The 23,403-nt window shown below is 49.6% G+C and overlaps 1 protein-coding gene across 1 annotated transcript in view; it reads left to right on the forward strand.

Moving 5' to 3' along the window:
• The first annotated feature begins 676 nt into the window (after window positions 1–676).
• Window positions 677–23,403, forward strand: part of LOC128793759 (hydrocephalus-inducing protein homolog) — a 71,933-nt gene continuing 49,206 nt past the window's right edge. Inside the window, exons 1-12 of the mRNA XM_053953171.1 lie at window positions 677–765; window positions 2,464–2,580; window positions 3,750–3,869; window positions 5,023–5,142; window positions 6,912–7,046; window positions 8,465–8,664; window positions 14,737–14,894; window positions 16,134–16,338; window positions 19,141–19,333; window positions 20,452–20,551; window positions 21,780–21,898; window positions 23,057–23,277. Coding sequence (XP_053809146.1) covers window positions 2,509–2,580; window positions 3,750–3,869; window positions 5,023–5,142; window positions 6,912–7,046; window positions 8,465–8,664; window positions 14,737–14,894; window positions 16,134–16,338; window positions 19,141–19,333; window positions 20,452–20,551; window positions 21,780–21,898; window positions 23,057–23,277 — 1,643 coding nt within the window. The 5' untranslated portion in view covers window positions 677–765; window positions 2,464–2,508. The remainder of the gene's footprint in view (window positions 766–2,463; window positions 2,581–3,749; window positions 3,870–5,022; window positions 5,143–6,911; window positions 7,047–8,464; window positions 8,665–14,736; window positions 14,895–16,133; window positions 16,339–19,140; window positions 19,334–20,451; window positions 20,552–21,779; window positions 21,899–23,056; window positions 23,278–23,403) is intronic.

Below are 23,403 nucleotides of genomic sequence, written 5' to 3' on the forward strand. Positions count from 1 at the left end.
GTGTGTCCCTAAGAAGAACGAGAAGCTAAATGTTAGCGCCCGGGAGCTGCAGCCGGCAGATTGCCATGGGGCGATGCGCTGAACAGGATCTGTTCAGAGCCGGGCTTTTCCCGATGTGGAGCAGCCCGGAGCTGGGGCCGAGGCTCCGGCGATATCGAGCGCTGCCGCCGGGGCCGTCCCGTTCCGGGCCCGGGAGCGAATTGCTGCCGCTGTGCCCGGGGACCGCGGGGGCACCAGGGCTGGAACAGGCGGGGACCGAGCGGGGCCTCGGGCAGACCGAGGGCGGCTCGAGGGGGCACCGAGGCGGCACCGAGGGGGGATGGAGCGGGGACCGAGGCGGCACCGAGGGGGGATGGAGCGGGGACCGAGGCGGGATGGAGCGGGGACCGAGGCGGGATGGAGCGGGGACCGAGGGGGGATGGAGCGGACACCGAGGCCCGCCCGGCGCCCCCGCCCCGGCCCCGCCCGGCCGCAGCGTCCCGGCCCCGGCCCGGCCTCACAATCGGGTGCCGCGGCTGCCGGGTAACCGCGAGCCGCCGTCTGTGACGGCGCTGCGGCCTCAGCTGCCCAGAACTCGCTCCCGGCTGGTTGTTCGCAGCCCCGGCGCGTTCAGGCGGCCGCACTCGGCGATTCGCCACGCGAATTGTTCGCGGAGCATTGGCCTCTGCGAGCGAGTCCTGAATTCGCAGAGCATTGGTTTCTGCAAGGACTCCTGAACTGGCAGAACATTGGTTTCTGCGAGGGATTCCTGAATTCTGGTGGAAGGTAAAGACTGACTCAAGCTGTACTTTCTGGTTTTGTCACATCTATGCTCTAAAAGTCAATGCCAAAGGGAAATACAGGATGGGATAATGCCAGTCTTCAGTTCAGTGGCATGTGCAGCTGAGTGGATGAACAAGATATAGTCTACTGATGGTGCTTTTTTCTCACTGAAGAAATGCAACATTTCCTAAATATACTAGTCTATCCATTTCCCCCTATAGTATTTACTTCAGCTGCTTAAAGGTGAACGAGTTCTGCTCAAGTTTTGGTGGGTTGCTATGATCTGGTTCTTAAAATGATTAGGGAGATGCCCCTGAATTAAGGTGCAAAATGAGACCATTATGTCCAAGTCGATAGTCTGGATTTTATGGAACAGTAAATGTGAGGAAGAGAGAGAGAGAAAGAAATAGAAAAAGGAGTGGGGAGGGAGGGGGCTGGGAAGAGGGGAAGAAAAAGAGTGACAGAGACAGATTTAGTAGAAAATATCACCATTCCATGGATCCCACCCAACCCATGAAATCCTCTTCTGGTCTTCTCTGTGGTGAGGTCCCACAAAATGTAAGACTCCAGAGGATTAATGCAGATTTGGGCAAGGTGGGACTGCCCAGGTACCTCCCTGGGGCGGGGCAAGTTGGACTCTGTCTCTTGCTCCTTTTCAATAATATCAAATCTTGAGCACCAGTATATCCTTGGAGTCTGCCATGAATTGGGTTGTGGATTTTCAGGTCTGTTGTGTTACGTGGCGTGCCATGCAGTCATCTGGTGCAAGGCCTCAGGCATGGGTCTGGGGGCACTTTGGAGGTCTTTGATGGGTTATGACACCCCCTCAGCTGCCCCTCATGGGAATGTGCCCTGGATGTGGCCTTCTGGGGGTGGGGGGTTTTAGAGCTGAGCCAGTTTGTGTGAGGGAGGATGGGTGTCCACTGCATCTTACCAGAGCTTACGCTGCACACCCAAAATTTCCTCCTTCCCCTCTGTTGATGGGAGGTTTGTATGCAAACCTGGCTTCAGCAGACGAGTCTGTGGCTATGACTTGCCCAGCCTGAAGGCAGGCAGAGCTGATTTTCAGGACAGCTGCTGGGTTTGGCTTTGTTGTGGATACATTTTTCTCCCTCAGCCTTGTTCACTTCTCCCCGGACCTGAGCTACTAGGACAGTTGTGTCACCTTTATCTTGTCTCAAGTTCCCTTAGGCAGCTTAACTCACAGTCCCAAGTTCCAGTCAGGAGGCGTTTTCAGGGAAGTGTGGGCTTGGGTGGTCGCAGCTTCTTTATGCAGTTTTGTCACAATGGGCAAAAAGTCCTTTATCGCAATATTTAAGCCATTAGCCTTAATATTCCATAATAGTCTTTCACAAGTCCTGTGAGGAGCAGCTGAGAGAGCAGCGGTTGTTTAGCCTAAAGAAGATGAGGTCCACTTGAGCTATTTTTAAGTAATATTTAAGCAACAGCTTTGTCTGTTCTAACTATTATTAATGTTGAGCTTTTTAGCTCCAGGTTTCAGAATGAGCCGTCTTTGAATTGCACAGTGTGGCCATATAGTTCAAATAAAGTCAAACTAGAGGCCTAACAATACTAGCTACTTATGCCAAACAAGCACTTAGCTACTTTCAAATCATATAAAATTTTTAGCACCAATATATGCCTTGACTCTGCCATGAATTGGGTTGTGGATTTTCAGAGTTCCATTGTTGCTCCTTCCAGTTTTGTTGAGGCATTGTCGCTCATCTGCAACATCCTCCTTCCAAAATGGCTTCTGGATCCCCGAAAAAGACACCGAGCCCTCGTCTTCTGCTCAGGGAAAGACTGAAGCCTGAGACTGTGAGTAGCCACTGGGGCTGTGTTAAGGCTGGAAACTCCCCTCGTGTCCCTCCTCTCCCCGCCCCTGTTGTCAGCAGCCTGTGAAGCTGCAGACCCCCTCCCCACCTCTTTGTGCCGTGCTCCTGGCCCTTGGTGGGGGCTGTCCTGGTGCAGTAGGGAACGCTGTGTGATGTTTCAGGGACAGTCCAGCATCCTGCCTGGCTGTGCCACCGGAGCCAAGTGAAACCAATGTGCAGCTGAAGCCCTGAGCATGTGCTTCTTTCCCTTTCCCTTTGCCACAGCAATTCCTTCTGTCAGGCTGGGCACTCACCTGTGCTGCTCTGACCAACCTGCCCTTGGGCACCCGGGCACGTGGCGGGGGGAAGCTCCAACTCTGCCCAAAGCCTTGAGAGACACGGCTGGTCCCAGCTGGAAGAGCTTCCCAGCCAGCTGTTCTCTCTCATCTCCTGTGTGGGCGCAGATCCAGCCCTGCAGGCAGCACTGGAGCCAGGGCCACAAAGGTCCCTTGGCCATCTGGAGCTCACTTGACTAAAGATGCCCCACTGCTGAGGCTCTCTCCAGGAGATCCCTCTGTTTTCTTCTGTGGAGGGGCCTGTGAGCCCAGAGAGAGAAAACAAATGCTAATGAACAGAGAGAACAAAAACTTGGGCACATTCCTGTGCACCTCACTCTTGGTACAACTTTGCTTTCTTGCTTCTCTTGGACTCACCCAGCAGTGCTATCTCCTCGCTGTGAGCTTTGAGTGTTGTGCAGGGACGGAGTTAGGGGAGTTCTGAGAGCTCCTCCCCACTCTCTGAAAAGGTCACTGCCTCAATCCAATGAGGAAACAAATGCCCAAAGAGCAGAAATCCCCAAACATGTCACATCAAATCACAGAGAGACTAATGGGACACAGCCATGTGATTGGAGTATGTGTATTGCACTCTGTATTATTAATTTATTGGTGCTAAGTATTTCAGCAGGTAACTTCCAGGGCTTCCAGAACTGTCCTAGTGCCTAGTGATCACAAATTATTCACCAGTGCTACTTGTTCAGGAAAAGCTTTTCTGAAGCTTTTCTGAACAAGCACATTTCTGATGCTCTTGCTGATTTGGTGTGGGGTTTTTTGTTTGTTTTGGTTTTTTATTTTTTATTATTATTTTTATTTTTGTTCTTTTTTTGCCTTTCAGCTGCTTCCCTCTAAGTTCCAGATTCTCAACATCAAGAAGGAGGATGCTCCCGACGGCACTGTGGGGAGTATTCTGCCCAGAATTAGCCCATTTCTAGACATGAGCGAGACTCGTCCAAAGGTAGCCTTTTCCTGCTCTTTTCCTTTCTGTTTGATGTGAAGTTTGAGGAGGGTGGGTGCTTGTGACAGGCTTGCCTCCAGCAAAACACCTCAGTGTCCAGATCCTGTTGTCATTGTAAACTGCTGGTAGTGGTGGACTGGGAGTCCTGATCTGCACTAAGCCAACACAAACAACCTCTGCTGAAGCTGCTGGGGTGTGCTGGAGTGTAGCTGCCATTGCTAAAAGAGTGGGGGAAAGGCTAGGGACACAAAGGCACAAAATTGCCATTTGCCATTCTCCTGCTGAAGTAGCCACCTCTTACTTTGGTGTGGTCACCATCAGATGCTCGGGGTCATAGGATTCCCTCCAGAGTGGCAGCGTTGGCCTTTGAAGGCCGAGGACCTGCAGTAATTACTGCAGATTGAACAAAACAAATTGCATTCATGCTCTGGGTTGGAACAATGTGTTGGACCCTGCCAGGGTGTTAGATTTTGCAGGCTGCCAGATGTAAAGGAGACTCGCCTCCCCTTCCCTCTCATCCTACTTCCTTTTGGTCAGGTCTTCAACCCTGTCCTTCTCCCAGCTCACAGCAACACCCAACAAACCAACCTGAACAAATCCAAACCACAAACAACACATAGAACCAACAAATTCCATTCTTTCACTTAATAACCTTTTGGCCTCAGCCAAATACCACCTCATCTTTCACACCTCTTCTGGTACTGTTCTTTTCTTACTGATGCCTAAGTTCTAGATCAAAAAAAAAAAATATTTGCAGTTGTGTGGGCCTTGGTTTCCCTGTGTCAGAGTAAAGGACATCCCAAAATTGATTCCCATAGAGTAAATTCTTGGGTTTTACTTACTCCATGAGTGCTCAGTCAGTGCCCCAGTGGGCACAGGGCTGTGCTTAAGGAAAGTGCTGCCTGGCACTCTGGAGAAGGAAACCCAGAGAAATACATGCCAGAAGAGCAGCTTGGCTCGAGCCTGCTCTGAGCTGATCAAGCAGCTCTTGCTCAGCTCAGAGCAGAGGTGGGTGAGCCACTGTTACCCCAGTGTGGGCTGGGCAGACGTGCTCACGCAGAGTCTGTACTTCACTGGGATCAGTGTAAGATTGTCCTTCATGAACCTTCCTCCCAGCAGCTGAACCTCTCCCTGCTCTCTCTCGCCTCTCCAGCTGCCACCAGTTGCCCCGAAACAGAGCTTGTTTCGGGTTTCCCCACCAGAGATGGTATTTCAGAACTTCGTCGCCCATGAGGTCTCTGAAATGGCACTGTCCTTCATGAATAAGGACAAGGTAAGTGCCGGCACCTGGAGCTTTAACTCTGTGCTGGAAGAGGAGAGTGCTGTCATTCCCAGAGTGTACAGCAAAGCAAGTTATCTGCTGCAGCACATGCAGAAGAAAATGTCTCAGCACCTTTGTTCTGCAAGATGGTGGAAATCTTCCTGTGCTGGGAATTCTCCCCTGATTTTGGCCATGCGTTGATGGTATCTATCCCAAAGGAGTTTCCTTCTCTTGAAAACTCTGGAGTGATAGGAATGTTGAGGGTTCTTACCTGCTCTCAAGCTTTGCCTTGAGTGTATACCACATCCTGTGTCTCCTTGGTTAATCTTGGTTCCCGGTAGGAATCTCTGTCTCTCTCAGCCTGTTTGGCTCCCTTTGTGCAGCTCACAGTCAAAGCTCAGGGGCTGAGTCTTCTCCACTTTATGCTGGAATCACTTCTCATTAATGGCATGGGCACTGCAGGAAGTGTGCTCTGAAGCAGCCCTGGAATCAGGCTGATGTAGCAGATGCAGTGGGAGGCCTTTAGGTGCCACTTCAGGCTCCTGCTAAACTTCATTCAGCTCTGCTCAGCTTTTCCAAAAGCAACATGGTGCTCTGCTTTCCCTTTGGAGAACCACAGCACATCCAAAGCCGTGTGCTCCTGGAGGTTTTCGCTTTCACTTGTGATTGTTTTGCAGTTTCCCAAGAGAGTTGAAAAGGAAAAAGCTGAAAAATGTCACCAGTTGTGTTCCACTGTAAAGAGGAAATGGAGACCATTTGAATTTCAGTCAGGGAAACATTTTCTCAAATGAGCCCTGTGCCAAGAGTGGGCTGGTGGGAAGAGACAGGAGGGAGTCAAAATCGCCTGGGTTAGACTTTTGGAGAGCATTTTGGTGCTCAGGGGTTGATATCTGTGTGCTAGAAAATGCATGTTTGCTGTGTCTGTGTGTCCCAGAGGGCAGAACCTGGCCTGCTGGCTGCAGGTAGGAATGCCCAGCAGCCCAGCTTGCCTGCACAGGCAGCAAGAACCCCTGGAGAGCCAAGATTGGCTTTTAATACTGGAACCACACTGCCAGCCAGTGCTGGTCATGTTTCTCCAGGCAGCAAGTGCCTTTGAAGCCCACAGTCGATAGGCACAGCCTGTCTGTGTTTCCATTGCTTTTGGCAAGCTGATTGCTCTCATGGTTTTATGATTCTTCCTTGCTGCTTTACTGCCCATTTAAATTCTCTTTTGCCATCTCCTTGTTTTAGGGATTGTCTTGCTGTGTTCCTTCTTTTGCTTTTCAGGTTTGCTTTTATTCCCAGTAAGGCCACAGTGTTTGGTCTCCTCTCTTGCTGCTCTGCCTGCATGACTCTATCCCCAGAACGTCCCTACCCAAACCTGATCTGCTAGAAGGGAATTTCTTCCTTCCCCCAGGATAATGTGCTGTTTTGCCTTCAGGCAGCACATTCCCCCTCTGGAACACGACTACTGCATGGCTGTGTGCTGGCAGAAGCCAGCAGGTTTTTTGGCCTTGTTGAATATGCAGATGACTTGGTTCAGGTGCTCTGTCTCCGTCCTGCTGGTGCTGACCTGCTTGGCCCTTCCTTCCCACCACGCACTGCCCTACTGCCCCTGGCCAAAGTGCTGGACCCAGACAGAGGGGATTCAAGTTCACCCTTGTGAATTATGTGCCTGTACCTCCACAGCTGAAGGTGCTTTGGGAAAGGGGTCAAGGACAGATGTCACCAGGGCACGGACAGTTCTCCTCTCGTCCTGTTTCTACAAGTGGCAGAATCATAGTTTCATGTCTTTCTTGCAGATTTCTCGGATGGTGAAGGTCTGCATGGAGAGCTCACCTTATTTCGAGCTGGCGTGCCCCAGTGATGTGTACCACATCGTGCCACCGGGCGCGTCTGCCCGTGTGCGCATCCGCTTCACCCCTGATGAGATCAAGGTGAGCCTGGAGGAGCCAAAACAGAATTACCTCCAAAGCCACTGTTTTCCCTGCACCCTGGGTACAGCCCATTCCATGCTGTGAGCTTGACTCCAGGCTGTGGGCAGGCAGCCTGCCGCCACTCGCTGCTTGGCACGTGCTGTCAGGCACTGCACCCGGGCCTGACAGGCTCTGCTTCCCCTCCCTGCACATTCCTGAGCATCCCCAAGGGAAGATGCACAGGGAACAGTATGAAAATGACAGAGGGGTGCTGATAGATGTTCGGCCATCTCTAGGTACAGTGGAAGGGCTTTAATTATTATGGAACACACTAGAGAGGGACAAAGAGGTCGGAGAGCTTTCCTCCTTCCTGACTGGCAACAGCTTCCCTGCCTCACCCTGGGCTGGAGCAAAGACAGTGCTTTTTCACACCCTCTGTTCTCCAGCCTTGCAGCTGTGCTGTCCCAGAGCACAACTGACCGTGATACAGCTGCAGGGCCAGGGCAGAGGATGTGCTGTGCCCGGGAGCCCAGCCTGGCACAGGCACACTGGGCTCTAGGTGCCCTTAGTCAGCAGGAGGTTGGTGAGCTGCAGGGGACTTGGACACCTGCCTGAAAGAGCTTGTATAGGGCAGGTACAACCTGCAGGCAGAGCTGTGAGCCCAGAGCCTGTGGCAGTGACACTGCTGTGGCTCTGTCTTCATGCCTGTCACTGTGGTGGCTCTGTCAGCTGGCACCCATTCCGTGCCAAACCTGCTTTTGTGGGGAGGTTTGAACACCAGTGCTGGGGCCCTGGCAAGTCTGATCTCAGTGCTGTGATCCGGAGGCTTGTTGATACAGAAGGGTTTGGGACATGGCATGGAAGGGAGGAAGCCTTGCAGGAAAGCAGAGAGAGTCTCTTTGCAACAGCATCCTGCCACCTCTTAGCACTGTTCTTCTCCTGACTTGCCTGGAGAGGCAAAGTTAGAGGGGAGTTCTGAGCCAACTGATCTTTCTACACCAGGCCAGAGGTGCAGGATCTCTTTGGGTGCAGCTGTTTCCTCATCTTCCTTTTGCTTCTTAGAGTCAGTTTAACACTCTGTCCTTATTCTCAGACAGTGGGTATATAGAAACCTAAAGAGGAATGTCCTGTGTTCCCTAGCTCCATGTTCCTTAGAAGGAACTTAGGAATTATTTTACATCATTAAAATTTAGAGTAAAAATTATGGTGGCCTAGGGCAGTTCTTTGTATGACTCAAGTGGCACAAGAGCTTAATGCCACTGAGATAGGTTTTGCAAAGTGCACTGGTGTCTTTAAAATGTGACGTGTTAGTAGAATTTAGTGTTCATTTTAGGGTGGAATAGGTAACCTGACGCCTTGAAGGGTTATAGAAATGATTTTTCTTCTGCCACGGGGATGGCACTAAATGCCCTGTGCTGAGACCGTTTCTTTTCCTGCAGGATTATTCCCACGAGCTCGTCTGCATGACTGCAAAGGAAAGGATAGTTGTGCCAATTCGGGCCATTGGTGCCAAAGCTATCCTGGAATTCCCTGACCACCTGGACTTCCTGAAGTGTCCAGTCAAGTACAGCACCCAGAAGACTCTGCTGGTTCGCAACACTGGTAACCTGGAAGCTCATTACCAGCTGAGCACCCAGAGGTGAGGCAGCTCATCTCCTTTTGTGCAGAGGATATCACCCTTGGGTGATAACAGAGTTGGGAAAGAGCAGCAAAAGGAAGCAGAGCATCGCCGCTGCTGCCCTGCAGCCCTGGCTGGAAGTGAGCAGGATGGATGGCATCTGCTCTTGCTTTCAGTGTTCTTAGCAGGATGCAGCCTTTGAGCTTTCTCTGTCCCAGATTTCCTGGAGGGTGCTGGAACATGTTAGTAGCTGGCTTGCACCCTCCTGAGCACAAGCAGCTTCTGAAATGCTTACTCAGCACTGTCAGCCAAATAGAGCCATTCTCTGGGAGGCCACGGGCACGTGGCTTTCCAGTGGTCCCCTGAGCTGTGCTGCAGGCAGCCGGTGCACTTCCTGTTACTTAAAGCTGACCTGATTTCCCTTGTCAGCTGAGGGCATCAGTCACCTCTTCTGTTCCATGATGAACCTTTGAAAGCCAGTTTAAAATTTCAAACAGATGATTTAAATCTCTGAATAAGGTTGTGCCCCCTTTCATTGAGATTTCTTTCTAAATACTCTGAAGTTGCTGTGTTTCTGCCATCTTTTCATTTTGGTTTGTGTTAAATGTTTGCCAAAAGATCATGAATTCTTCATTGGGAACTTTCCTGCAGGTCGAGCTCCTCTAATGCCTGTCAATATGCCACATGCCCATAGGTACATGCACAGGTGTATAGGAAAGAGGAGACGTTTAAGGAATATGTGAGGAGCAGTTGGGCTGATTTAGGAAAGTACAGAATAACTTCTGCTGGAGGGGACCTCTGGAAATCATCTGAGCAGACACACTGCTCAAAGCAAGACCAGTGTCTGGGGATTGCAAGGTGCCATTGGGAGATCTGGACCTGTCTTGAGATGCCATACAAGAAAACATACAAATGGACCTAGTTAAAAAGCAGAAGAAAGCAACCTATTAAAACCCCCTCCATACCTTATCTTTTCTGCCTGTTGGGTGCAGTAGTGATTCACTGAAAGGGCACATCTAACAGGATGAGAAGTGTCTTAAGGAACAGCTCACAATTTACAGATAAAAGGCCAAAATTTAGCCTGCCAGCCCCATCTCTTGGCAGTGGTTTTCATTTGGTTATTACAGTATGAGGGATGTCTCCTTCACAGCTCTTCTATCTGTGGGCTCAGGGAACAGCTTAGTGATGTTGGCTGAAATTCAGAGGAGTTAAGTTTAGCTGTAGAGCTTGTGTCCTTGGGTCTTGGGGAGCCAGGTCTGTGTGAGAGATGACTGCTACAGCAGTAACATAGGAGTCTGCTGGGTACAGCCCAGGGATGTAGAAGATGCAGGGGCTGATTTGCACTCAGTTTTCCAGTCCTGAAACTGAGGCCTGAACTTGGCTGGATCCTCTTCTCCTGATAATTTGAAAATAAGAAGATACCTTCTTTCTCAGACAACCCCTGAAGTCACCCCCAGGAATGTTATTCCCATCCTGCCATCTGAGGGCAGGAGCATGTAACATGGGGCAGCAGTGGGAATGGAATGGAATGGAATGGAATGGAATGGAATGGAATGGAATGGAGTGCTGAAGTGTGGCCAGGGATTCCCTTAACTGGCAGTTTCTCTGTCCTGGTGAAATCCCTGGCAAAAGAATAAGAAAAAATCCTGTGCCTTGCCCACACCAGGCACTGATTGCCCCAAGCCCCAGCAGAGACCTGCAGCAGTCCTGGTATCACCCCCGGGGCAGATGCAGGAGCAGGTACACTAATCTGGCTCTGGGGCTGGTGGGGCTTTGTCTTTCCTCCCCTCCCTCCAAAGTCTCACGTCCAGCACATAAACATTGCTGGCCCAAGGCTTCTCCATCAGCCAGTAGTGATGTTCCCACTAGTGGTAATGGGAACAGGCCAGGCCCATCATTGCAGCAATAGATCCTTAATGAGCAGAACCTGAAGCAACTGACATGAATCAAGTTCAGCTTGCCAGATGTTCTCTTTATTTTTGTGTGTGATGCATTCATCACCAAACTCCCCAGAACACACTTCTAAGTGACAGATTGGCCACCAGCAAAGCACCGAGGCCAGGAACTTTTGTTTCCTCAGTGGGGCTGTAGAAGAGCACAAAGCCCAGCAGCTGCTGGGCAGAAGCACATTTCCCTGAGCTGTCCCTGAGCATCAAAGCACGGAGTCTTGCGTTTGTCAGGCAAGAGCTCTTTACCTGGCGACCAATCCTAATTGCTCCTGTTAAATCCAAAGTGCACCAACACGTTTGCATCATTATTTCCAACACATTACACAGAGTTTCTCTGCTGGGCCAATCAAACAGATACCAGCCTGGGTGACGTCCCACAGTCCCAGGCTGCATGGCTGGTAAATAGAAAGCTCCTGTTCTGTTTCCTTGATGTGCTTCTGCTAATGGTGCTTCATTTAGCTGGGACCAGATCCTTCAGATTGTAAATGGCATCCTCCTTTGGGTTTCCATGTCACTGTGTTGCTCTAATCTGCATTTGCACTCTTTCAGAGTTTTGACTGCTCCTTTTCTTAGAGCAGCTTTCACTGAAATGCTGGTAAAATGTGCCCTTTTTTAGGCTAAATTTTTAGGCTAAATCAGGACATTTTCAAGGTAAAATAAACCAAAGAACCACACTGCAAATTCAACAGTAGCTATTCTTTGGTCTTCAAGGAGAAGTTCCTTCTCCCTGTCTGATTCCAGGCTGTAATCTCACAGGACAGGTAGTGCCCTAACATTTGCATCTCTTGAGATGAGGTTTATAGGCAGCAGGAAAAGAGAAATTCCTGAGGCAGTGAGTGTCAAGTTGTGCATGCAGACAGCTCTGAACCCTCTCCGTGCTTTTCACAAACCATTCTCTGATGGGATTGCTGGCAGTCGGACCCTTGAGTCTCATTGCAGAGGGCTGGATGCAGAGTTGTCATGGTTTGACATGGAAGTGAATTTTTTCTAGGAAGTTGGGTCAAACTAATCAGTGGTCAGGTTTGGATATTGGCACTTGGAGTGACCACTGAAAGTATAGACACGCTTCTGAGAACACAGGGGGTTAAAAGCAAGAACTCTCAGGAGAACGGTCTCTTTTAGTTCCAGTCGTCAGAGAGTGCAGACTCCCCCCTTGCCCAGCCTTAGGCTGGGTAGGGGAGGGGAAGCCACGCGGCCTTGTCTAGGTAGGTCGAGGGGGCTGAGGGTCTGGAACTCAGCTAGCTCCTGTGGACGGAAGGGTGGAGAAAAGCAGAGATGCCTTTGCCCCCCCCTATGTGGAAAAAAGAGACGGAGAGCCTGGCGGCACCTGGAAATCTGCCGGCAGAGGAGAAAGAGAAGGGGGGGGAATGCCCAGCGTGGGAGGCGGAATGCCAGACTGAGATATCGGCCGTCCAGGGAGTCTGAACTTTTAACCCTTTCGAGGGAATGAGGGCTTTTTAAAGGTATTACTCCTCCTTGATTTGTAGTGGAAGAGAGATAGTCCGGGACCTGAGATGTTAAAAGAAGAAATATTTAGGTGGGAGGAGATGATGAAGTAGCTTTTTAGCTAGACTTTTCTTGTTAGCCATGGACTGAACCAAAATCTCCTGCAATAGAGACTGCATTTTAAAGAGATGCAGTGGTGACCCAGGGAGACCTGTTTCAGCTTCGAACAGCACAAGAATGGCAAGAAACGAAGAGAGCTAAAGAGGGAATGGTGATACCCTCTGTCTTCGGGAAGAAGATGAGTCCTGTTTTTGGACCCCTCGGCCCCAGGGGAAAATGGGGGGGACTGTAGTCCCAGGATGAGAAACTAAACTGTTATATCTTTGAGTCCGTAGCAAAGCATCCTTAAAGGAGCCCTATGAGCAGTCTGTCCATGCACGGTGGTGAGAGCACTGTGACATGGAATGGAGAGTGTCACACTGGCAGATTTTTCTTCCAGGCGGTTACCATGTGTAACAGGGAAACACAGAGAGGCAGCTGTGTTTCCTAGGGGGCCTGTGGTACAAGAGAGACTTCTCTCTCCCTTGATAGTTTAAGCATAGATTACCTGAAGAGTGGTAATTTAATCAAGAATCCCGGGTGATGTTTCATAGCTAAGTGTGTTTAGAATTGAGAAGAGGAGGGGTGGTTTTAAAAAGTCTTCATCCTAGATTTAGTTTATGTGTTTTCTGTATTAGTAGTAATTTAATAAAGTTTTTTTCCTCTGTTATTAAGCTTGTGCCTGCTCTGCTCTGTCCCTGATAACATCTCACAGCATTTATTTAGAGAAGGTGCATTTTCATAGGGGTGCTGGCATTGCGCCAGTGTCAAACCATGACATTTTTTGGTTCCCTGACCGGGAATCGAATTCTGGTCAAGATGAGATGAAGATAAGATGAGAGCTGTGAGATGAAATCAAAAAGAATAAGAGCAAAGCATGTATTAAGTTATGGTGCTAATATAGAGGTAGAGGGTTAGTATAAGTTATTGTTTTATGTATAAGTGTGTTGAATGTAATTTTGATAATAATTTTAAAAATGTGTGTTCTCAGAGGCGAAGGGTAGAGTGTCATGGTTTGACATGGAAGTGAATTTTTTCCAGGAAGTTGGGTCAAACCAATCAGTGGTCAGGTTTGGATATTGGCACCTGGAGTGACCACTGAAAGTATAGACACGCCTCTGAGAACACAGGGGGTTAAAAGCAAGAACTCCCAGGAGAACTGTCTCTTTTAGTTCCAGTCGTCAGAGAGTGCAGACTCCCCCCCTGCCCAGCCTTAGGCTGGGTAGGGGAGGGGAAGCCACGCGGCCTTGTCCAGGTAGGCCGAGGGGGCTGAGGGTCTGGAACCCAGCCAGCTCCTGGACGGAAGGGTGGAGAAAAGCAGAGATGCCTTTGCCCCCCCCTATGTGGAAAAAAGAGACGGAGAGCCTGGCGGCACCTGGAAATCTGCCGGCAGAGGAGAAAGAGAAGGGGGGGGAATGCCCAGCGTGGGAGGCGGAATGCCAGACTGAGATATCGGCCGTCCAGGGAGTCTGAACTTTTAACCCTTTCGAGGGAATGAGGGCTTTTTAAAGGTATTACTCCTCCTTGATTTGTAGTGGAAGAGAGATAGTCCGGGACCTGAGATGTTAAAAGAAGAAATATTTAGGTGGGAGGAGATGATGAAGTAGCTTTTTAGCTAGACTTTTCTTGTTAGCCATAGACTGAACCAAAATCTCCTGCAATAGAGACTGCATTTTAAAGAGATGCAGTGGTGACCCAGGGAGACTTGTTTCAGCTTCAAACAGCACAAAAATAGCAAGAAACGAAGAGAGCTAAAGAGGGAATGGTGATACCCTCTGTCTTCGGGAAGAAGATGAGTCCTGTTTTTAGACCCCTCGGCCCCAGGGGAAAATGGGGGGGACTGTAGTCCCAAGATGAGAAACTAAACTGTTATATCTTTGAGTCCGTAGCAAAGCATCCTTAAAGGAGCCCTATGAGCAGTCTGTCCATGCACAGTAGTGAGAGCACTGTAACATAGAAAAGAGAGTGTCACACTAGCAAATTTTTCTTCCAGGGAGTTACCATGTGTAACAGAGAAACACAGAGAGGCAGCTGTGTTTCCTAAGGGGCCTGTAGTACAAGAGAGACTTCTCTCTCCCTTGATAGTTTAAGCATAGATTACCTGAAGAGTAGTAATTTAATCAAAAATCCCGGGTGATGTTTCATAGCTAAGTGTGTTTAGAATTGAGAAGAGGAGGGGTGGTTTTAAAAAGTCTTCATCCTAAATTTAGTTTATGTGTTTTCTGTATTAGTAGTAATTTAATAAAGTTTTTTTCCTCTGTTATTAAGCTTGTGCCTGCTCTGCTCTGTCCCTGATAACATCTCACAACATTTATTTAGAAAAGGTGCATTTTCATAAGGGTGCTAGCATTGCGCCAGTGTCAAACCATAACAAGAGTATGGGGGAGATGAGGTCCTTTTACCCACAGGATCCTCTGAGGACTGGATCTGCTCAGAAGTGGGTCAGTGGCTGTTTCTGATCCTGCCTGTTCTGTCTGTCTCCTGCTGACTGGTTGGTTAGCTCCCTGCTTGCCCAAGTGAGCTGAAGTGAGCTGCACTGCAGAAGGAATCTCATGCCCAGGTGTCCCCCCGAGTCCTGATCCCTCTCTCTGTGTTGCAGTCCTTTCTTCGTGGTTCCAGCCACGGGAACTCTGGGCGCTGGTGACAGCATGCAGGTGACAGTGGGATTTCACGCGCTGACGAATGGTGACCATTTCGGGTCCCTGGTAGCGTGCTGCAACACAGGTGAGTGCTGGGCCCTGCACAGGGCACAGGACAGTTCTGCCCCATCACTCCCTGTTGTCCCATCCCCCTCCATTGCTTCTAGAGGTCCCTCCCCTGTTCAGCTTTACCCCAGAGAAACCTGAGAACTCGTTGGTGTTTAGGGAGTTGATAAAGTGGATCCCCTCTAACGGGCTAAGATTTTTGACTCCTGTTTTGCTGGGAGTTGCTGAGTGGAGGAAGGAGGATCCCTGATTCTCCACTACCATGTGGCTATGCCTGGGTGAAGTTTTATTTTATTCCTGGGCGGTGCTGTATGTGAGGTCTCCATCAGACTCTCTCCAATGCAATGTATTTCTTGCACACATTGGCTTGTCACAGACCATTTTTCTATGTTGCCCTTACACATATATGTAGTTTCTGTCCAATAACATTTTCAGGCCCTCAAGTTCCTGTTTGGTGACAAATCAAAACAAATTTTTCCTTGTCCCCATTTCCCAGACCGTTCATGCTGTTGCAAACCTCTCACATCTATCTCCCGTTTGATTTCTAGACTGAGGAATCCCATTCAGTCTTCATACAGAAGCTGCTCTGTACTTATTAATCTTTCCTTTGTCCCTTTTTTATTTAATTTGCAATGGTCCAGCTTGGTTTTTGAGATCAAAACAATACAAAATATTTCAAGGCTGATGTGGCTGTGCATTTGGACAGGGAGATGATGATGATTTTCATGGTGTTCATTTTGTAGTGGTTTGTCATATTGCAGAGCCAGGCTGGTTGTGTTGCCTCACTTATGTCCCCTCCTGCTGTGGGTTGTCACTTCACTTGTTCCTCTGGGCCTCCTTTTGCTGCCCACATGCCCCCAGGCGTATTTGCTGGTCAGCAACAAGGGATCCAAGGGATCAGGAGAGACATGAGTCTCGTGGGATGCCCAGGGGAGACCCTGGGCAAGCCAGGACTGAACAGGGCTCCTCAGCATCACCTGAAGGACTTTGATGCAGAAATCCTGATGATCTGAGTGGGTCACTGGAGCACATTGACAAATCTCACTGCACATACTGTCACCTTGGGGCCAAATCTCTACAAACACACTGAGAAATAAGGTGTTTAAGGAGTTGCCCAGGATGTCCTCACGCAGTACACCCAGAGCTGTCAGGATGTGATAAATGTACTCATCCATGGAACTGCTCATTCAGCTAAAAGCTGTGACACCTTCTGTGACCTGCGGTTTGCTCTGTTCCTTGTGCTTCCATCAGCCACTGAGCTGAGCAAAGACTCCCCTTTGCTTTGTTCCAGGTGAAGAAAGGATCCACACAAAGCTCCATGGAGAAGCTGTAGATCTCAACCTTGGGTTGAGCACAAGTTCCGTGGAGGTTGAGAAGACTTTCATCACCATGTCAAACCACACAACCGTGTTCATTCAAAACAGGAGTAACATCACAGCCCACTTCCAGTGGAAGACTTTTCTTGATGAGGAAGATGAGAATGAAGTGAAGAGGAGGTTGGTTTGAAAGATGCATTTCAGTGAGAGACATGGCCCAAGACTGAAACTAACGTATGGCCTCAGGGGGCTGTTGGTGCTTTTGAATGGTTTAGGCCAAGTAAACCATCCCTGGCACTAGGGTGTGTGTCCCTGGGCTTCAGGAGCTCAGCACTTAGCATTCCAGTTCCATTTATACTCCAACCATGGCATTTTGGGAAGGAAAGGTTGATTGCAATGACTGGATTTCCTCAAGTTCTAACTGGGCTTTTGCCTCTCTAATCATCTTCCTCCATGACCTGGCAACATCCTTAAACATTTCCTGAGTTGCCAGGCCCTCTTTCCAAAGGTGATGCACCCTCTTTTTTTCCCTTAGTTCCTTCAAGAGCTCCTTGCCCATCCAGGCTGCTTGTCTTCCCCGTCAGCTCACCTTTCAGCACACAGGGACAGTCTGTTCCTGTGCCTTCAAGACTTCTTTCTTGAAGTATGTCCATTCTTCCTGGACCCCCTTGTTTTTAAGGTCTGTTTCCAAAGGTACTCTCCATATTAGTCTCTTGAACAGGCTGAATCTGCCCTCCAGAAGTCCAGAGTGGAAGTTTTGTTGATGCCCATCCTTGTTTCACTGAATATTGAGAACTCTTATTATTTCACAGTCACTGTACTCCAGACAGTGGTGAACAGATGAAGTTCATTTAGTCATTAGGGAATCTCCTGGTGATATCCAGGGAGCCAGCAGACTGCCCTGTGGAATGGATCTGGTCAATATACAGAGCCCTTAGTTCCTCTTAGAAGGGAGTCACCTACTACCACTACCCTTCTTTTCTTCTTAATACTTGAGGCTGTGATCTGTCTGACAGACCAAGTGCAGCTGGGAGACTCTCCAGACAGATTTTTTTCTTTAGTGTCATCTGCCACACCCTCTGGATCCAGGGCCTCATACCATATTCTGTCAGGGCACCTGCGTAGGTGATGGGCATCAGGACAGAATTTTATTAGCTCCCCAGTAGAGATCCATTTCCATTCCCCACTGTCTCTTAGGTCTCCTTCTCCTCCCTGATCACAAGAAGGGCAGGATTCCTCTGGCTCCTGCTGAGCTTCTCTCAGGGTTGGACAGGAAATAAATCCACCAGTTTATTTCTGTTTCGCTCTCCCTAATGCTCCTCAGCCTTTCCACTTCTTCCTTAAGCTCTGCCACCGGACAGAGCAGATCATTCACCTGCTGACACCACACACAGGTGTCTTTCACACTGTCCTCTGATATTTACACCAGGCTCAGACCCTCCCTGCAGCCAGGGGCCTGGACAGCTGCGTCCTTCCTGGGGGGCTCTGTTTGAGTTGGTACACCACTCCTGCTGGCAGCAGCAGCAGCAGCAATGGCTTTTCGTCATTTGTAAAACATTGCTGGGAAAAAAAAAAAAAAAAACAACAGAAAGAAGAAAGAAAAAAAAAAAAAAAAAGGCAAGCACCTCACAAGCAGCCAAAAGACACAACCCAGTACACAAGGAGGGTGGGTGGCTGCACCCTTTTTGCTCAGCCTGCTTGTGCCAACTGCCACGCAAAAACTGAAAAAACTGCAAACCGCTGTGCCCAAATCGTCGTGGCAAGCCCCTGCTTGCTGCGGACCGGGTCGCTCACACTCCCCAGAGCCATTTTGCATCACCTGCAAAGGACCAGGAGATCAACCCTCGCCTGCTTGAATGGCTGGCGAGAGAGTCCTTTAGTGCCCTGAGCTTCTTGGTTTTCCTCTGTCCTCTATCTCCTTACACAGTGTCTGACTTCCATACAAGCTCTGTGTGTTAAAAGAAAATCCCTTTACCTTCTCTGGCTATTTCCCTGGGCTGTTTATTTCCATTTCTTCCCACTTGCCTGACTCAGCCTGGACCCCAGGTGATCCACTTTTCCCTCAGAAGCAACTAAGTTTCCCCAAAGTAAACTTCGACCTGGTTTTGGTTTTGTGGGTTTTTCTCCAATTACATCTGTTTTCATGACAGTTTGTGTCTTAGACAGTCACCAGGACATTTTGTTCTTCCTTACTTCCAGTCTTAGGGATGGCTTTAGCTCCAAGGTCACTGTCCTGCTGTCAGAGAAGTTTTTGAGATCTCAGAGCAGAGAGGACTTTTTAATGAGAGGAGATTGTGCAGGATCCTTTCCCTCTCATGACATTTACTACCATGCACTGGGATGGGATCATGCAAAGGTCTCTACAGGAGTTTGCTGTTCCCTCCTGCACAACAAAGTCCCTTCCCCTCTCAGAGCCTCTGTTTTCATGCATATTGCATATAAAACCTTGAATGTCGCTGAAGGGCGGCAGTGCCTGAATTCATCCATTTCCTTTGGAAGTGCTCTGGGATGCTCATGTGAAAGGCAGAGAAGGGAACAGGGCAGGTCCAAAATGGCAGAAACAGAGAGTGATGCTGGTAACACGTAGCTGCAACCCAGCTTCATCTCCCCTTCCCAGGGGGTGCTCCATGATCTTTATCTGCCTCCCCCGAGCAACTCAGTGGTAGGAAAAGCCAGCTGAGGTGGCTGGTGGATTCTCCCTCAGTTTTGGCAGAGGCTTTGATCCAGGAGGTTCTCTTGAGGGCTGCTGGCTTTGGAAACGTCTCCTGAGCTTGCAAGTGTGAAGTAAAACTACCTGCTGTGCCAGTGAACAGCAAGTTATCCTCTGATCCATGTGGGACCCCCATGGCTTGGGGTCAGCCCTTGCTGGGGAGCTGCTGCTGCTCCTTCCCAAGTGCTTTGCTCTCCTGCACTCACACTTCTCTCTGCAAATATGTGGCTTATTAAATGATCTGCTGGCCTTGTGTCTCCCTGTGGCTGCAGGCAGTGTAATTCGCTGCACGTGCCAAGTGAGGTGTGGATGGAAACCTTAATGGAGGAGGAAAAAATACGGAAGGTGAAGGGCTTTTGTGAAGATCGCATTGGCATCCTGAAGAGCATGGTCGAGGAGGAGGTGGCAAAGGTGCAACAAGACCCCATGCTGTTCTCCGATGAAGTTTTTTTCATTGAGCCATTGGTAAGTGATAGCTGAGAACCTCATTTTCCTCCTCCTCCTCCTCCTCTTCCTCCTCCCACCCACCCTATCCCTGCCCCCCTTGCCCCCAGATGCGGTCACTCGGCAGATCCTCAGCTGGCTGGATGTGCTGAGAGGGAGGACATGGAGTTTCTGGTGTGGCTGCAGAGCTCCCTGCTGAAAGCATTTCTGCCCTGCAGGCTCAAGGCAGGGCTGGGAGCCTGACAAAGCCGAGCTCTGCTGCCAGGGCTCGAGCTCAAGGGCGCTCCGTGCGTGTCCTTGCAGTGTCCACAGGGAGCAGTTATTGTAGGCAGGGGCTCCCCCGACACGTGGTGCCTGGGGTTCAGCAGAGGGTGTTGGAGCTCTGCCAGTTCACATACTGACCTGAAGCTTGCAATGGTTCGCTGGGAAAAGGAGGCCAAATTCAGCCCGAGGTTAATCACAGAAATGCCAATCCCCTCCTGTAACCACGCCTTGCACTATTTCTGAGTGTCCCTCCCAGTGTCATCTGAGAGCCTGGACACAAGGCTGGAAGGTTTAAATGGGCCTTATGAGTTCTCTTGCACACAGGGACAGAAAACCTTTTCCTTTTCTGTTTGTGCAAGCAAACTGCCACGTCCTCCCACCAACCAGAGCCCTGATTCTGAGTACTGGCATTGTGAGAGATTATGAATGCCTGGTGTCTGCACAGTGCAAAATCCCTTCTCATCTTGGAGTAAACCCCAGAATAATCCCAACCTCTGCATTCTTTCAAAACAGGTTAACTAATATTTGTATTTCAAGGAAGGGGATCATGTTCCCTCCTTGGCTACTCCTATGGCTCATCTAAGGCCAAGAGCCACCAGTGCACAGTGGCAGTTGCATCCCACTGTAGCTGACAGCAGCAGGATGTGACCAAGAGCTTGTGTCAGAGCAGTAGGAATATTGTGGAGAGTGGGAGCTGATCAGCTGAGCATTGAGAGCTTCCAGCAGTGTGCTGAGCTGGGTTTGGAGTGCTTCCTTGGGCTCCTTGAGTTGTTCACTCATCACTGATGCTCTAAATAAAGGCTTACAGGACTGTGGTTGAAAACAAGAAATATGCAGTTTGAAGAGAAATGTTTTGCTGTCCCTTTCTGTTTTAGGAGGGAGAAATTGGGCCGCATTGTTCGGCCGAAATCAAGGTGACCTTCAAACCCCTAAAGGCACTGAAGTACCAAAGTATGGCTTACTGCAATATCTCAGGTACAGCTCCTTTCCCCAGCTTCTCTCACCCTCAGTGCAGCCATGGTGCAAGCCTGAGCCCACTGGGCTCCCCTGTAACTGCTGGGAAGAGTCCCTGGTCAGCAGGGCAGTGCTGGCACACCCCACTGGCCCTGCAGCTTCCAGGGAGTCTCCCGTGCAAGGCCAGGGCTCAGAATCCTGTGTCTGGGTTACTGATCCCAAAACCACCCAGGCAGTGCAGGGAGAGATTTTCATGCCATGGCTTTGCCAGCATTTCCTCAAAGGCCAAAGAGCTACAGAGCAGAAGAGCTTTAGTGAGCAAGCACTAAGCCCCTCTAGAGACCACTGACCTCCAGGATGGGTCCATTTGACATGGCTCCATCATCAGGTGGTAGGAGCTGAGTTAGAAATGGGCTCCCTGACCCTGGATCACCTCCCACTGCCCAGACACCACCAGACCAGAGGTGCCTGAGCCCCACTGAGCCCAGGGTGTTTGCAGAAGGAGCACCCTTGGCCAGCAGCTGCTTCTGTCCCTGTGTGGGAATTGTCACCTTGCAGCTCAGTCTGTGGAAATGAAACACAATGCTGAGTGCCAGAAGTTGAGGACTTTGGCAACAAAGTCGTGTGCTGCTGGGCCAGGTAGTTTGGCGATTGCCAAACTCTTTATGAGCTTTGTGCCTTCACTGAATGGATTTCAGAGCTCCTCTAAGTGCATGGGAAGGAAACCACATAATCATAGTATGTTAAGGATGGAATGGACCTTAAAGCTCGTCTAGTCCCAAGGCCCCTGCCATGGGCAGGGACACCTCCCACTAGACCTGGTGGCTTCAAGCCCCATCCAGCCTGGCTTTGAACACTTGCAGGGCTGGAACCTCCACAACTTCCATGGAGAACCTGCTCCAGTGTCTCACCACCCTCACAGTAAAATAATTCTTCTTAATATCTAACCTAAATTTCCTTTCTTTCAATTTCTACCCATTACTCCTTGGCCCGTCACTGGAGGACATCAGAGATGTTTTAAACTCAGCAAACTGGTGGCTCAAATTGGAAACCAGCCCCAGGAATGGGTTAGGAATTGCAAGTCAGCCCCAAGGGATATGTCCTGAGGGAAGAGAAGGGTCCTTATCTTCTCCTGCAGCATCAGGAGCTGGTTGCATCCAGCTCAGAGTCAGGGACTAGCACGGAGGCAGCCTGGAAAATGCAGTGTAACAGAGGGAATTATTGTACTGAAATGGACATCTCTCCCCAGGCCGTGAGAGCAGGATGACCCTTCGCCTCAAAGGGGAAGGCCAAGGACCTTTGCTTGAATTCAGCTGTCCTTCACTGAATCTTGGGAAAATTCTTGTTGACACCCTCCACGTCTCTGAGGTGAGCAGCAGGGCTTGGGATGGATCCTGATGGCTCCTGAGGCAGCAGCAAGCCTGGTGGAGCTGTGGAATTCCTGGCAACCTGGGCAGTTGTGAGCAGGGAATATTTGATGTACTGGTCAAATCTAGGGGGGTCAGAAAGGTGTGTCTGTTGTTCATGAAGCCCCACTCCCTGCTTTTGGGCAGCCTTCCTTAGGGATCAGCTGGGAGGCTTCCTGCAAAACAACCCCTTGGCATATGAAACCTTTGTACTGGGCTGTTCAGAAGCAGCTGGAACACACTGGCTGCATTTAAGCTTCAGTCCACTGCAAACAGCTTCCAGTCAAGTGTCTCCTGCTTATTCCTGGAAGTCACAGGAAAGCCATCCAGCCTCCTGGCTGAGTGCTGGCCCTTGCAAAGAGCTTGGGAGTTCTTTCTCTTGCTGACCAGTCCCTCACCACACTTCAGCCTTGGTGCATTTCTGGCTCTAGAAAGTGAAACGTGTTCCTGGGAATACAGCAAAGGATTTTTCTACCTCTTTGCCTCCCCCACAATAGTGTCAAGTTTGCAAAAAAAAACAAAAAAAAAACCCCAAAAAAACAAACCAAAAAAAAAAAAAACCCAAAACCATGAGAAAGCAACTGAAAGAGGTAGAAAATGAGGCACTACATCATGCCAGACACTTTCAAAAGCTTAACTGTGGAAGGGAAAGACACGCTTATTTTTCTTACCCAAAGATGGTGCTGTCTATACATTGAGATGCTGATGCCTCATTATCAATGTATTGTTTTCATGGTATGAGAAAAGGTGAATGAGTAGATGGTACTGTTGGAGCTCTGCTAACTGGGGCAGCAGCAGCTCTGTGGTGATTCACTACGCAGCTGCAATCACCCCACGTTGCTCTCAGGGCCAGGTCTGAATGAGCTTGGTGATGCTGACCAGAGGTGGACTGCTCTGTGTCCGTGGGATAACCCCAGGGTGACTGCAGTTATGTGGAGTTACCACGGCTTTGCATGAAAACCCAAAGGCAGACCTTGTCCTCTTGTATTTTTAAATTTCTGCCATTCAGCAGCACAAAGCATCCTCTGCCTTTTCTGGGTGTTAATTGCATCATTAGAAAATAACTCACAAGAAGGGAAGATTCCACATGTATTTCCATTTTGCTTTCTTGCTGCTGCAGGTGAAGCTGATTAACCAAGGAGCTCTTGATGCTCCCTTCACCTATATCCCTTCAACCAGGAAGGGATTCTGCTTCAAGTTTGCACCTGAGGAGGGCATCATTGCACCAGGTGGGATCCAGACTATTCAGATCTCCTTCAATGCCACCGTGCTGGGGATGTTTGAGGAAGAAATCCAGGTCAGTGTGGCTGGATCTCCTACGCCTGCCATCCTGACCATCAGGTAAGGACTGTGGGAGCTTGGTGGGCACATCTGTAGCTGTCCCTGGGACATCCCCCACCTACCTCATTTTGGGGTTGAGCAGAGAAAAAAGGTGTTTCCTGAGGTCTTAATCACTGCTCTGATCCT

This window comes from Vidua chalybeata, chromosome 11 (assembly GCF_026979565.1).
Source record: "Vidua chalybeata isolate OUT-0048 chromosome 11, bVidCha1 merged haplotype, whole genome shotgun sequence".
Taxonomy (NCBI): domain Eukaryota; kingdom Metazoa; phylum Chordata; class Aves; order Passeriformes; family Viduidae; genus Vidua; species Vidua chalybeata.